This window comes from Pochonia chlamydosporia, chromosome 3, assembly GCF_001653235.2.
Source record: "Pochonia chlamydosporia 170 chromosome 3, whole genome shotgun sequence".
Lineage (NCBI taxonomy): Eukaryota > Fungi > Ascomycota > Sordariomycetes > Hypocreales > Clavicipitaceae > Pochonia > Pochonia chlamydosporia.
Window position 1 is genome coordinate 3,731,458 of NC_035792.1, and position 13,884 is coordinate 3,745,341.

General features: G+C 50.1%; 4 protein-coding genes across 4 annotated transcripts; 1 reads left to right on the forward strand and 3 right to left on the reverse strand.

Moving 5' to 3' along the window:
• Positions 1-135: 135 nt before the first annotated feature.
• VFPPC_04964 (glutathione S-transferase Gst3) lies at positions 136-1,279 on the reverse strand (the record flags this gene model as incomplete). Its single annotated transcript, XM_018284223.1, has 3 exons — positions 136-678; positions 733-1,038; positions 1,100-1,279. 3 exons carry the CDS (start codon positions 1,277-1,279, stop codon positions 136-138), a joined length of 1,029 nt encoding a protein of 342 aa, XP_018145625.1.
• A 1,295-nt stretch (positions 1,280-2,574) lies between these two features.
• On the reverse strand, positions 2,575-4,215 carry VFPPC_04965 (carboxylesterase; the record flags this gene model as incomplete). The annotated part of the gene is made up of 2 exons (XM_018284224.1): positions 2,575-3,695; positions 3,762-4,215. The coding sequence occupies 2 exons, from the start codon at positions 4,213-4,215 to the stop codon at positions 2,575-2,577; spliced, it is 1,575 nt and encodes a 524-aa protein (XP_018145626.1).
• An 845-nt stretch (positions 4,216-5,060) lies between these two features.
• Positions 5,061-6,394, forward strand: VFPPC_04966 (hypothetical protein; the record flags this gene model as incomplete). Its single annotated transcript, XM_018284225.1, has 3 exons — positions 5,061-5,237; positions 5,413-5,891; positions 5,950-6,394. The coding sequence occupies 3 exons, from the start codon at positions 5,061-5,063 to the stop codon at positions 6,392-6,394; spliced, it is 1,101 nt and encodes a 366-aa protein (XP_018145627.1).
• A 330-nt stretch (positions 6,395-6,724) lies between these two features.
• On the reverse strand, positions 6,725-13,694 carry VFPPC_04967 (ubiquitin-activating enzyme E1; the record flags this gene model as incomplete). The annotated part of the gene is made up of 7 exons (XM_022428427.1): positions 6,725-7,453; positions 7,516-9,505; positions 9,565-9,941; positions 11,282-11,397; positions 11,453-11,566; positions 12,049-13,299; positions 13,358-13,694. 7 exons carry the CDS (start codon positions 13,692-13,694, stop codon positions 6,725-6,727), a joined length of 4,914 nt encoding a protein of 1,637 aa, XP_022284503.1.
• Between the last annotated feature and the right edge of the window lie 190 nt (positions 13,695-13,884).

Here is a 13,884-nt window from a genome sequence, read left to right on the forward strand (position 1 = left end):
CGGACCATTGAGCACAAACATGGGACGAAACACACATGATTCTAAACACTGCAGCTAATTAAAGCTTATGGATTACGACAGTTTGTCAAGACACAACATTACATTTTATTCTGCAAATCCCACACTCCCTAACCATTAAATCTTTGCCGCAACAGCAGGAACCTCCTCATCCAACTCCATAATATTTGGCAAAGGACCAACAGGCGTAATCGAAAGCGGATTAATCTGCGTATGGCTCCTGGTATAATGCCACTTGATGTGCTCAAACTGCGTGGTATCCTTGAACGCAGCATGATTCCAATACAGATTACGCATCCACTTATGCAGCGCGGGATAGCCCGAACGAATATCGCGAATGTTGCACTTGAAGTGCTGGACGTAAACGGGGTCGAAACGGATCAGTGTGACATATAGTCTGATATCGGTCTCGGTAATATTCTTGCCAAACCAGTAGGGTCCGTCCTTTTGTTCACGCAAATGCTTCTCAGCCTTGTCGAGAGCTTCGAAAAGAGCAATCACGTTGCGCTCGTACGCTTCGGCTGTGGTTGCGAAACCGGACTTGTAGACGCCATTGTTTATGAGGTCGTAGTGCCAGGTGTTGGTTTCGTCAATTTGCGAGCGGAGGTTTTCGGGGTACAGCACGATGGAACGGTATTTTTCGTCAATGAGGTCGTCAAACTGCCGCAAGTCAATTTCCGTGCGCAACTCATTAGGTGAGGCAAGCAATCATACCTCAGTGCTGAACATGCGCAGAATCTCAGCGCTCTCGTTGCTCACAATGGACTTGGTCTTCTTGTCGTACAAAACCGGGACAGTAAATCGCCCCGAGTAGTCCTTCTCAGACTCGAAATACACCTGTCTCAGGTGCGTAAAGCTCTCATGGCCTTCGATTGGATCGGGAATCACATTCTCGCCAGGTTCCTTCTCATCCTTGGTCACGAAGCGCCAGCCATTTTGGCCAAGGTGCCAATGAACGACAGAGTACGAGATGATGTCCTCTAGACCCTTGAGCTTTCGTGCAGCGAGTGTACGACAAGCCTTTCATATGCATTAGAAACGTGTCTTGCATCGGGGCGCGCGGGGTTGCATATTAACGTACCCATGGACAGGCATAGCTGACGTACAAATGATATCGCCCCTTCTCGGGAGGATACTTTGCGCCAGCTTCTCGCGAGATCCAATCTCTGAACGAACTGACCTGTCGCTTGAACTCGCCAGACTTATCACCTGGGTGAACCCAATCGGTAACCTTGCCGGAAGAAGCCTGTAAGTCATCCATGTTAGTGCTGATGGCTTTAAATACAGGGGGCATACCCGCCGGGATCGACAAGAGATTAACTCCAACGCTTACCATTCTGATTTGAGCTTTAACAAGAGCTTTAGAATACACTGGTTGATGCAGACGGGGAGCTTGTGAGGTGTGATGAAACTTGGATGCGGGGCTGCGAGCTTGAGTAGCGTTTATGGAAACTATAAGGTGAGGAGGGGAACTGCAGGTCGAAATTGCTCGGTTGGTTCGTAGGATGCCGAAGCTTGTGAATGGGCCAGTCTTTGGGATGCAGGCCTTCATTTATGAATGTCTGCTCTTGTTGCGGCCACCTCGGAAATGGTGGCGGCACGTTGGAGTTTTATAAGAGTTGTTGACCGGAAATAGTGGCGGCGGTATCATGTCTGGTTTGCGCCGCTCGGATTTGATTACACAGTTGGTGACAATATCCTGACCTAATCATGAATCCGCCATATCAACCAAATTCGATAAGCGGGCGAGTGGACACTCACAGTTCTGGCTGCATTCCTCTGGTTACGGCTGCTCAAATCATCATTGCTAATGGTGACGTAAAATAAAGCTTGACAAAACTAGCCTAGCGCCGTCCGGGCACGTCAGCCACAAGAGACACCAAACATTTTGCACTATCTCACTCTGGCGATGAACATGAAAGTGCCACATTCAGCCTCGTCAAATCTTTCGCAATTTCATTTGGGGGGGATCAAACGAGTCACTCAGGATAACCAAAAATTGTTCGATGGCCTTCACATGTGTCGTGGCTTACTTTCATGGTTAATTTGTCTTCCAGGTGGTTGATTGGCTGCTAGTCGACGTATTCATGACAGTACGCCCATTCGGTCATTTGAACAGGAGCTTCTCATGCATCTTTTTGTCAGCTGAAATCTGCACGCGCACTTCTCACAGACCCGTCAACGCTGCTTGTTGGTAGAGTTTCATGCCGGCTCAATGGACCAGGCGAATGATGCTGTAGCCGTCTGTATAGCCAAGTATTTTTGTGCATGGTGAGAGAAGATTTCACTCTAGGTTAGGGAGATCGTCCCAGTCCCTGATCAGCATTACATGGCACCAGTTCCATCAGGACAACGCATTCAGACACAGAGTGCTACGATCTGCACTCAATATTACCCATTTTGGGTTGGAAAACAATATAAAAGTCGAATAATGCGTCACCATGAATTGGACTACGCCTCTTAACACCATTCTGGTACTTTGGATTTTGAAAGTAAAAATTGTAAATTATATCTGTCTATATATGAAACTGACGCACGGCACGACGCAAAAGACTCCTACGACGGAGGGGTCGTCCCCAGAGCACCCAGCGTGATAGTTGAGCAGGGAGAATCGTAGTCCGACGGCTTCTGGAGTACCGGTACCGGGCTGTTATCTTTACCCAGAACCACCAGCGACTTGGTCTTTGGGTCAAACTTGGGCCAGCCCATCTTGCTGCTCAGGCCGTCGAAAGGGTCATTGCTAAATTCGTACCAGGCTTTCTGCATCACCAAGGTGAGCCTCCTCTGGTTCGGAACCACAGGCAGGCCGCTCACATCAGCAGAAGCACCAAAGATCATGTGCAAATCACTACCATGATATGCGCCGCTGGTAGGATACAGCCGCGTGTTATTCCAGTCGCCAAAGTATCGCCAGATCCAAGACGGCACATTATTCTCTCGGCGATTGTTTGCCTGGAATGCTACTGGGCAGGTGAAGGACTCGAGATGGAACTGGGCAACCTGCTGGTCCGTAGGGATTACTCCCTTGGCATATGCTGGGATCCGGTAGTAGCCTGCCTCGTTGTTGTTGTTTCCGCCAAAAGTAGGTATCTTGGCGAATTTGCCCTGCTCCGTTCTGTTGACGTAGTCTGAGAATACAGTCTTGCCATCGGGAGTAGGATAAAACGGCGGAATGGATCGCAACACACTGGTGCTTGCCCCCGGTTTCACTGCCGCAGCAGCCGTCTTGATATCTTGCCAATTCGCCTTGCGCATACATGCCATGGTGTCCGCGGCAGATCCGCAGCCGACTGCATTGACCACGGTTTGCCAGTTCTTATCCGTCACGTTCTTAGCGTTAACAGGGAAGCTGAAGGCATTCCCTGAAGGTCCGATGATGCCGTTGACAATGGGATCATCCCGATATGCGTATGTCCAATAGTCAACAGCTACGCCGCCGGACGACTGGCCAGCGATGGTAATCTTCTTAGGGTCTCCGCCGAAGTTGCGGATGTTATCCCGCACCCATTCCACCGCAGCGCGCTGGTCGAGGAGTCCAAAGTTTTGTGCGTCACCTGGTGCGCCAGGAAACCCAAAAATGTTGATTCTGTAGTTGACGGTGACCATGATGGCGTCCTGGGTGGCAGCAAAGCGCTTGCCATTGTAGAATGGACTGTTTGTGTTACCAATTGTGAAGCCTGCGACGAATTGTCAATACAACAGCATTTTCTTCCCCTCTTCTTCACAGTCGAGGTGCCACTTACGTCCACCGTAAAAGAAAACAATGACCGGCTTGTCGCCTTTGGTAGCGCGGTGAGTAGGCTTGGACCAGATATTCAAGGTTAGACAGTCCTCGCCCTGCGGTGTACCGGCGGCCGAAGCAAAATATTCGAGGATACGAGGAGCCTGTGGTGTGAAGTCCGGATAGTCGACAGGAGGGGAGGGCGACAACGGGCAGTCATTTCCAAACTTGGCCGCCACGTACGGTTTGCCATAGCCGGCATACTTTTGAGGTGCTGCGAAGCGCAAGTCGCCTACAGGAGGTTTGGCATATGGAATACCTAGATATTCCACGACATTGCGACACGACGTCGCCCAATGGCCTGTAACTGGACCGTTCGTCGTATTGACAGTGAGGAAACGCGAAGCATCGACATTCTCAGCGGCATGAGAGACAGACAGAAAGAATGCAGCACACGCCACTATGGCATGCTTCATTGTTGCCTTCATGGTATAACGAGAATTGAAGCCCGTACCCAATCCAAAACACTCTTTTTGGATCCAACAAGGTAGCAATGAAGAACAGGTTGGCACTCCTTCATATTTCCGCAACTGGGGTTGATTATGTTTTCCACGTGGAGAGCTCGACCAGACGTTGGTCCCAACTCCCAAGACTCCCAACGCGAATACCCCGGACATGTCACCCCAGCTTGCGGATGAATTCAATGTTGGCAAATGGGGCATTGGGCCATATATATTCGAACCAGGACCTGTTTGGTTAGGCTGTGCTCCGCAAAAACACACATGCCTGGTCAAGTATGTACAATTGTACGGAGTACATTGAAAGGCGTCAGCACTAGAAGCTGCCAATTTACCCTTCTGAGTTCACGAGGGAAATTAAGGACAAGCCATCATTCAACCGAAGCGGAAGGAGGCACCCTGAACCAAACTCAACCAACAGCGCTAACGAATTTGGAAGTTCGTACATGCCACATCAGTTGGTCGGAAAGGGCAGAGCAGGGCCCGTCTCCACTCTTTGATCCCTGCATGAATCCTATTCGCAGTTCCTGCCTTCCGGGTATATTCATCCTTTGGGCTACTATGCGTCAAAAAGACCAAAAGACTGGTTCGATTTTTTCCTACAAGGTTCTGGGGCTGAGAAGGATGAGTGAACTAGGAATATGGGTGTTGCGCTGTCGAATACAAAGGACGCATGTTGGCTCTTCCACAAGGCAAAAACTTCGTTCAACTCCAAAGTCACTGTCCAATTCACTTTTGACGGGCTTCGCTTGGCGGCAGCAATGAGTACACGACGAATCGGTTGATGTGACCAGACATCGAAAATGGGCCCCCGAGGCATGGGCTTCCCCGCCGACGGGAAAGACAATAATGGTTGGAAGCTGTACATCAGCTCACTCGTTTTGATCATTGTCGCTGGATTGACCGTCATTGCTCGCTGTGTAACACGATTATGGCTCAACAAGCCTGGTTGGGACGATGCTGTCATCGTCTTGTCCCTCGTAAGTGAGCTCCACGATTTTCGACGCCATGGCTGGTGCCGCCCGCTCTTGTTCCCGCCCGGCCCGCAGCCATCATCGGCTTCAATTGATGCGCTCAGACGTGATGTGGGAACCGGCGGGGAGTCCAATGCCAAACAAATGAACCCTACAGAGTACTAACAAGCGAAATCAATAGTGCTTCTCGATAATCGTCTCCGTCTCGATGCAACTCGCCATTGAATATGGCTACGGTATGCACAAAGACGACCTCTCCAAGGCGGATCTACGCACCGCCCTGCGATTCTTCTTCATCGCCCAAACACCGTACAAGGTCGCCGTCTGGCTCAACAAGCTCAGCGTCATCCTTCTTTACCTGCGAATCTTTATTAGTCGCAGCTTCCGTATTTCCGCCTACGTCGTCATGGGCATCGTCACCGCTTCAAGTATCGGCGGCATTGGCGCCACCATCTGGCAGTGTGTTCCCATCTCTGCGGCATGGGACAAGACCGTGAAAGCTACATGCATTGACTCGGATAAATTTTGGGTTGCATATGCTGTTATGAATGTCCTCACCGACGCCATGGTGCTGGCACTACCAATTCCCAGTATTCTGCAACTACAACTTTCATGGAAGAATAGAATCATGCTATGTTGCATGTTTCTACTTGGCAGCTTGTAAGTTCACCCCATCAGCACAAACTCTTACCAAACTTTTTTCCTAACCCACACCTAGCGTCACAGTCACTTCTATCCTCCGAACCACATCCGTCTCAAACTCACTCGAGAAAAAAGCAGACATAACATACAACTTCATAGACCGTGGCATCTGGACCCTGACCGAAACTAACCTCGGCATCATCAGCGCCTGTCTTCTTGTTCTGAAGCAACCGCTCGGAAAACTCTTCCCCCGACTCTTCGGATCAACCAAGAAGGCCTCATCATATTACCCAAACAACTCGCTGGGAAGAAACGCCGGGTATAATTTATCAGACCTGCACGGACCAAACTCAGAGTCAAGTGGAGTGTGGCGAAACCAAGGTCGGTTCAAGAACGAGACTACGATTTCGGGGCCAGGCGAAAGCAGGAAGGAGAGCGACGAAGATTATATTATAGAAGGTTATAAAGTGGGAAATAACAGCCATCAGGACATTTTGGCAGGTCACAGGGAAAATAGGTAAAGGGCGGGATTGGGTTTGTATATAGGTTTACTCGGCGTTGTGTAGCGTAATTGTCAAAATTTATTGTCCAATAACTCAATAACCTTTGGATTGCGGCATGTTTATTATTTTGTGTGACCGTAACCTGGACATTACGGTCCAAGGCGGGTTGAGTGGCAGGGCGATTGAATCTAGAGCACATGAGGGGATGGCTAGCACCGCACTTTTCAAGACGGAACTAACACTGCTCGAAAGAGAAAATTTCTTCATCTATGGTTCACTAAAGTTTATATAAAAAAAAGTACAATTTTTCTTCCGTAATCGCGTAGTCATAATTCTAATCCGTCTCATTTATCGCACCTTGACCTTGATGTAAGGGACCTCTGCATCCTCCTCATCCATGTCCTCAGCCACCATTTCGAAAATAACTTCCTTCTGGTGTTCCGGGATGGGCTTCTTTGAGATATTCTCCACCAATTGGCTGAGCTTCCAACCAAGACGTTCCTTCATCTTCGCTGGGGCGTGGAAGCTGGCGTAGAGCAGACTGACACCGGAGCTTAGCATAACAATGGTGAGCCCTTGCGCTTTGAAGTGATCCAACAGCTCTTGAAGCGTCATATCATTAATCTCGAATCGATCCCAGATCTTGTCCAAAGTCACCTTGCCCTCTGGTCCTTTGTAGACAACCTTGGGACTGGCTATCGGCTCACTGAAACCAAAGAAAGGCAGCGCAAGGTTGATGAATCCGTTCTTGTACTGCTCGATATCCTTCTTGTCGTCGATAACCTTGTACAGCTCCAAAACCACCAATCCGGTAACAAGGGCAGTAGTTGTGGCAATGGCAGGGATGATCTTTCCGGCGATGAACTTCGTCTTGTGTCGGTCAGCTGACTCGATCTTGTAGTTCTCGGCGCGCAAGTTGCTGCAGGCCGTGATGAAGTCGATATGATGGTTGGAGTCATCATCCTTTTCAAACTCAACCGGCTGCAGCTGGAAGCCAGAGAGAGTACTGGGCGCAGGAATGCTAGAGATTATCGTCTGCAGCTCATCCTCATCCTCATTACCACCGACGTTGGGGTCCTGACAAAAGTTAGCATGGCTGGCTCAGGTGAAAACATGACATTGGCCATATTTTGACTTACTGGCTCCTTGTCATCGGCCTGAATCTTGACATTGGCATCGGGAGTGAAGTCGGGGACGATCACGTTTTCCAGTTCACGCAGGTAGATGGCTCTATCGTTTCCGGGCGACTTGATGTTGAAGTTGAATGCATGTAGGTTGGCCGCAGCAACGACGAAGCCGAAATGCGTGGGGTTGTTGGGGTCAAACTTGAGTGCGTCGGGAGCACGCTTGGGTCCAGACCAGAAAGGTGTTCCGCTAGAGGTCTCGGAGTCCTTGGGGAAGTTGTACAACAGCTGCTGGATCTTGTTGGTGAACTCGGTCTCAAACTGCATTCTTGCCCATGCGATGCAGTCTTCAAAGGTACGCGGACGTTCGGTTGTGAGATAGTTGCGGATGGTCTCCAGCGTTTCCTTCTGGTTTCCGCCTTGCTTCAGGGTCGTCTCGAGGAAGTTGGGCTGCGTCAAGTACAGATTCACTGTCTGAGGCGCCTTGACAAAGCACTTCTCAAACATGTATTCCTTAGCCCACGCAATCGTGTGCTCGATTCTGTTGGGGAAGCTTCGGATGGTGCACATTGGGAATTCCTTCTCAGGTGGATCTTGAGACGAGGAGTAAGACTCCGTAAGGTGAGGTAAAACCACCTGGGTGTTTCCCTTGGTTCCCAGCGTACCGCTCTCAAGAAGGGGCTTGCGGAAAAATACACATCGTCGATCGACATAAGTTCTGGCTTCAACATTGTCCAACGCGTTTGTAACGCCGTCCAGACCCTCCCAGAAAGACTCATTGAAGATGTTCTCTGTGTCGGGGCTCACCCGATCCTTGAAGGTCTGAATGTGGCCAACGAGGTCCGGGTTCATTCGCTGCACAGCCTTGGCGGCACAGTCGCTCTTCATGTTACCGACGTCATCGGCACGAAAGAGGAACTGTCGGTTCAGGTTGCTCTTTTCAATGGAATCCATATCAGTTACGAAAATTTTGCCCTTGGGTCCTGTGCCTAGACCCATCATAGCCCAGTTCTTCAGCATCTCGCAGCCGATGGCGCCAGCTCCAACCAGAAACTGCGTCAAGTTTGCAATCTTCTCTTGATATTCTGTGCCAAAAACAGCGATTTGGCCATCGTATCGCGTACCGAGGGGCTTGCAAAGCTCGGGGCTTCGCTTAGTCGAGGTGGGTAGCGATTCAAGTGAATCAAAGTACATCCACTGCTTAATGGGCTGGAACTTGCCAGAGACAGCTTTGAGAATCTCCTGCGCCGTAATTCCACCGAAAAATGCAGCCATTGGACTTAAATCGCCCTGCGCTTGATAACTAAGCTCCTTCAGCAGCTTCTCGTCTAGATCCATAACCAATCCCTCTTCTTGGACGAAAAGCTTGGCGGCGCCTAGGACGACGGCGGCGTCGTCATCATCCATGGGGTTTGGAAGACGGCCCTTGGAAAGTTGGAAGGCATGAAGCGCCTGGAAGCCAACGTGGAGCTGCGCGGGTCGATCGAACTTGGCAAAATCGGACATGACGAACTCGGGTTCTTTAAGAGATGCGGTGAAATCCTTGAAGCTGACAGGCTGCGGCATTTTAACTTGTTGGTACATGCCACCTCGCTGGTACTGGCCAAGACCGGTCACATCGCCGATGGAGAACGTATACGGTCCTTTCACGGTGATCTTTCGGGGCTCGCAGCCATTCAAGCCTTCCATACCTTCAATCTCGGAAAAGGTAACATAGTCGCCATCTTCCAGCCCATGTCGAGTTTCGTCCAATGCTGACACAAGACCCTCCTCATCAACTCCAGCGACGATTCCGCTCAACGGAGTCTCTCCGGTAGGGTCAATGACGGTAAATTTTTCGCCAAAGTCGCAGAAGATTGAGCCGAACAATCCGAAAGTATCGGCCGCTACGACGTAGATACCCTTGGAATGACAGTAATTGCCAATGGCCTTTTGGGACTGAAGAGGGGTATTGGTGAGAACCACCACCTGGTACTTGTCGAACTGAGAAAGATCACTATCGAGACTGTCGTCCAATATTAGCAAAATGTTGAGAACAAGGTCACAAAAAGAGTCTTGACGAACCCAGCTGACTCGTGAATCTTTACAGGAGTGTAAGCGTTTAGTTCAGCTACTCGTGGTGCGGTCGCATCGTGTCGGGGAACACCAACGTCCTCCGGGGTAAGGAAGAATTGGGATGAAAGATCTGAGATTTGCGTTGGCGCGGGATCGTAGAGCGTCAAGCTCTTGACACCTGCCAGAGCAATATTCTTGGCAATCTCGACTCCGAGACCCTTGAGACCAACAATGAGGACATTGGAAGCGCCCATGCGCTTCATAGCCTCATGGCCAAGGACGTAGAGCTGTCGACTGTAGAGCGATTCATCGATTTCGTTGTGGCCAACAACAGACTCGTCTACCTGCATTCTGGTCGCAGGGTCGACCTCGGGAAGTTTAGTGCCCTGGGACAGAGTGATTAGCACACTTCGAATCGACAAGATAATGAAGGCTGTGAAGGGCCGGCATTGCGGTAAAGCACGCTAGGTAGCTGACAAAAGCTCCGGCGGGAGCATCTCCGAGCACCACCACGACCACGTCCCCGACACAACAAGGAGCTGCTTACAGTCATGATTCTCTTGATATTTGGCTGAGACTCTCCGTTGGAGAGCTTTCGCTTTCCCGGCGCGTCTGGGCTAGCCGCGGGTGGAATCGTGAAGGAAGAGACTCAGCACCTAAGGTCGAGCTCAACCCCACCAAGATGCTGAATCGAAGGTAATGGAGAGGGAGGCGGGGGTGGCACGCCTTGTTTCGTATTTCTGGTCGTGTAGTATGGCCGCCAAGTTCAACTTCGCGGACAGGTTGGGAATGTGTAAGATGAAGTTGGTGAGTGAGAGGACAGCTTGGTTGAGACGTCAACGAGTGCGAAACAAATCCACTCTGATGGGTTGATGAGGTAATGGGTCCTGGTCTTGACCGCGGTGTCTCGGACGGGCACTGAGGAGCAGTCTGGTTGATTGAATGGAGGTCCAGAGGTCCACGGCCGCCACCAGGCTGACAAACGAGGGATCAGCTGTATGAGTGGTCTAGTCTGGGCTGGTTGCTCATGTCAACGGTTGCTGCTGGGCTCGTACTTGGTGAGGGGCAACCGGCAGCCTAATGGTTGGGCCAAGCGGGGACCAGAATGGACGAGACATCATAGCATCCTGTCAGCCACCCAGCACGGTCCATCACCAGTGCCAGCTTGAATTAACACAACAGCACAGCCTTTCACCTGGACAACTGGTGGGGAAGCATCTAGAAACACCAGACCAGACTGAACCAGACACCAAACGCATTCAGGCTGGACACATGGGCGGCTTCAAAAGTCCTACCAGCCTCAAAGAACAGTCACCCTGATCCACCTGGCGATCCACATCCTCGCCTCACTCTTCTCACCTTGGGAGCCAGGTATTGTAACATCAGCCCAAACAGCATAACGACAAGCTCGTGGCCAGGTCTTCCTCTGTGAAAAACATTTATTACTGACAATTCACAACACACAACGGTACAAGGAATGACACCTAAAGTTTCCATCGCCACGTGCCCCCACGCCCTCAGCAATATCCCATATCGCACAAATACGCCCGTTCAAACAATCTGTATCTTCATTTCCGGCCCATCACACACTCAAATCCCATCTCCCGGTCGTTATCAAACCATACTGGCTTTCAGATGAAAATTCCACGTTAGAACCCAACCACTATACTTGTCAACCAGTATGGCAACCAAAAGTAGTTGCATCAGTGGACAACAACTTACTAACTCGTGCCTCCCAATTCTTATTCTTATCGTAATCAGACTTGCTCGCTTTATTGCCGCGATTATTAGTATCAGGTCTGGAAGCCGTATTGTTCATTCGAGCCGACTGTGCAGTCCCTGCTACTTACTACTTTAGCTACCTGTCAATATAGTACCACCTGGAGACACCGCGTACCTGATGCATTGTATGCACTGGGATCCACGAGGGTAATCTCAGACGCTGTATCTGAGGTTACGAATGTGTTTGACTGTGGTGCGGTAGACATTAGGTTTTTCGGGCTACTTGAGGCTATGTTTACTTTTTGTATGAAGTTAATATAAATCCGGGCTGTTGAGCAGGAAGCATTATCCGTGCTTTATGTAGATATGCTGAGTGTCACACTTCACAACCTCGTAATTTTCGGTCTTGAACCCAAGAAAGCATTCTTGCCAATGGTATGTAATACTTAATCCATGTGCTGTAATTGTTGGTTCAGATGATACCTTGGCAGACGCCGCCCCGAAAATCATTCAGCTGCCAAGCTTCGGGGCAAAGCATAAATACTCAGCGGCAAGTCACTCGTGACCGAGTTCCAAATTTGTTCAAGTGCTTGATCTCTTAACTGATCACGGACAAAGTAAATAAGACGTCGTTTAAATCATCGACTGTCATTATCATTTACTGTAGCTACCCATCCTTCATTGTCTACCTACAAGCTGGGTGTCATAAGTATTTGAACACTACTAGGTACCACAACGCCACGGCTTGTTCAAATACTCATGGCATCTTACCATAAGTACTTGAAAATTCGCTGGTTTGCCGTCTCGCCTGTGCTCTATCGTGTGCTTCCTTCCTGTATCCCTCGGCTTTCGCGTTCCTCCATGTGCATTCGGCTGTAAACTCGCATGTGCGACACTTGAAAGCTTCTTCTATTTCTACGCCATTGGCTTTCCGTTCTCCCTGCCACCATTGCATGTACTGTGTCAGGTAATTATCCAGGGCATGTTTGGAAACAGGAAAATCGTGCACGTCAATCTCTCTTCCATCATCGCGATGGACGTACTGGACCCGAAGCATCGAACCCATAGACTTGTCCCCTTCTGAAAACGTAAGATTTATCTCCTCTTTCATCAGTGGCAGTAATTCTCGGAGTGTCTGGTACTTCAAAACTCCAGTTCTGGGTTGCGAGTCGAAACTCTCTGCAGGCGTCTCTGATGACTGCGAATCTTGGAATATCTCGTCATGCAGATCTCCCATTTGAGCAATAAATCCATCGGAAAACGTATCATCAGCGTCGAGCCCATAACGTCGAAACAGTTTGAAAAAGTCCAGTCTTCCGGCGGCAATATCGGATAGAAAACGGTGATATAGCAATAATTGGATTTTCGCGGGTCGTAGTAGCGCTTTTGTTACTGGAGCCAGACTCCCTCGTGTTTTCACATCAACAAGATAAACCCTGGGCGACGGCGCCGCGTCTGCTGGCTTCCCATTACGTGTGACGAAACTCATGAGCGAGGTTTGTTTCGGGTCGAACTTGGTTTGTTCTGCGAGTTCCTTCTCGAATTCCGGGTTTGGGTTCTCATGGCTGAGCGCATCAATTACTCCGTTCACAAAGTTGCCGTGAACCATTCCCCAAACTTCCACCTCTCTGGTAAGACCTGTTTCGCGAAGGGTTCGCATTCCCTGAATAAAGTTCCACATTCGCAAGGCAAAGCTATCTTCTTTGGTCAAGACATCGACCTGGATGGTGGTATGCACCTCATCTTCAAGCTTCTTGTGGATTTTGGAGCCTCCCTTCATCGCAGGAGTCTTGGTCCGCCGGCCACCCGGCAGCTTGGTGAGAGTATACCAGTATTGCAATTCGCACCATGCACCAGCTGTAAGGTCGGTAACAGTCAATGGCCTCTTAGGGTATGACCGAAACCTTTGTAGCGGAGAACGATCATCCTCGAAGTCCTCTGACTCCATGTTCTCGTCGCTCAGCGCCTTGCCCTGCCCCTCTCCGTTGCGGATGGCTTCGGCATCCGCTAATGCTCGACCCACTAATCGCTTCTCAGTCAGTCAGTTTCAATTTCCAGTAGCAAATACGCAAAGACCTACAGTCGGGATATGTGACGATCTTATCGAACGACTCAGAATTGGTAATGTCTGAGACTGCCACGAGCGACTCGGAGTAGTTTGGTTCCACAATCTGCAAGGTCTCCGGTACGCCAATGCTCTCAGTGACCAATGCATCATTCTCCCCAACAGTGTCCGTTCGACCAGGGAGTAAGTCTACATTGGACGTGTTGTAGCTACCCGTGCGCGGCGGGAGGTTGGCAGATGCTGGTACTTGTTGGTGGCTTTGCGAAGCTAGTTCTATTAGAAGCAACTCATCCTCTGGGGATATGTCACTGCCGTAATCGCTCTCGGTATCCAAGATACTGGGGGCAGCCATGTCATCTTCGAGACTGGCGCATGTTGGCGCTCAGACTCGGAGTTTGTTGAGGTTGTTGAGTGCGTTGGTGATATTGGAGACGTGAAGAGGTCAAGTGGCGATTTTGGACCTTCGCGAGTTGAACGCGGTGTCATGTGGTGAATTCCAAGTTGCCCCCCCCCCCAACAGCCCATGTCGCCTCCAGCCAGCG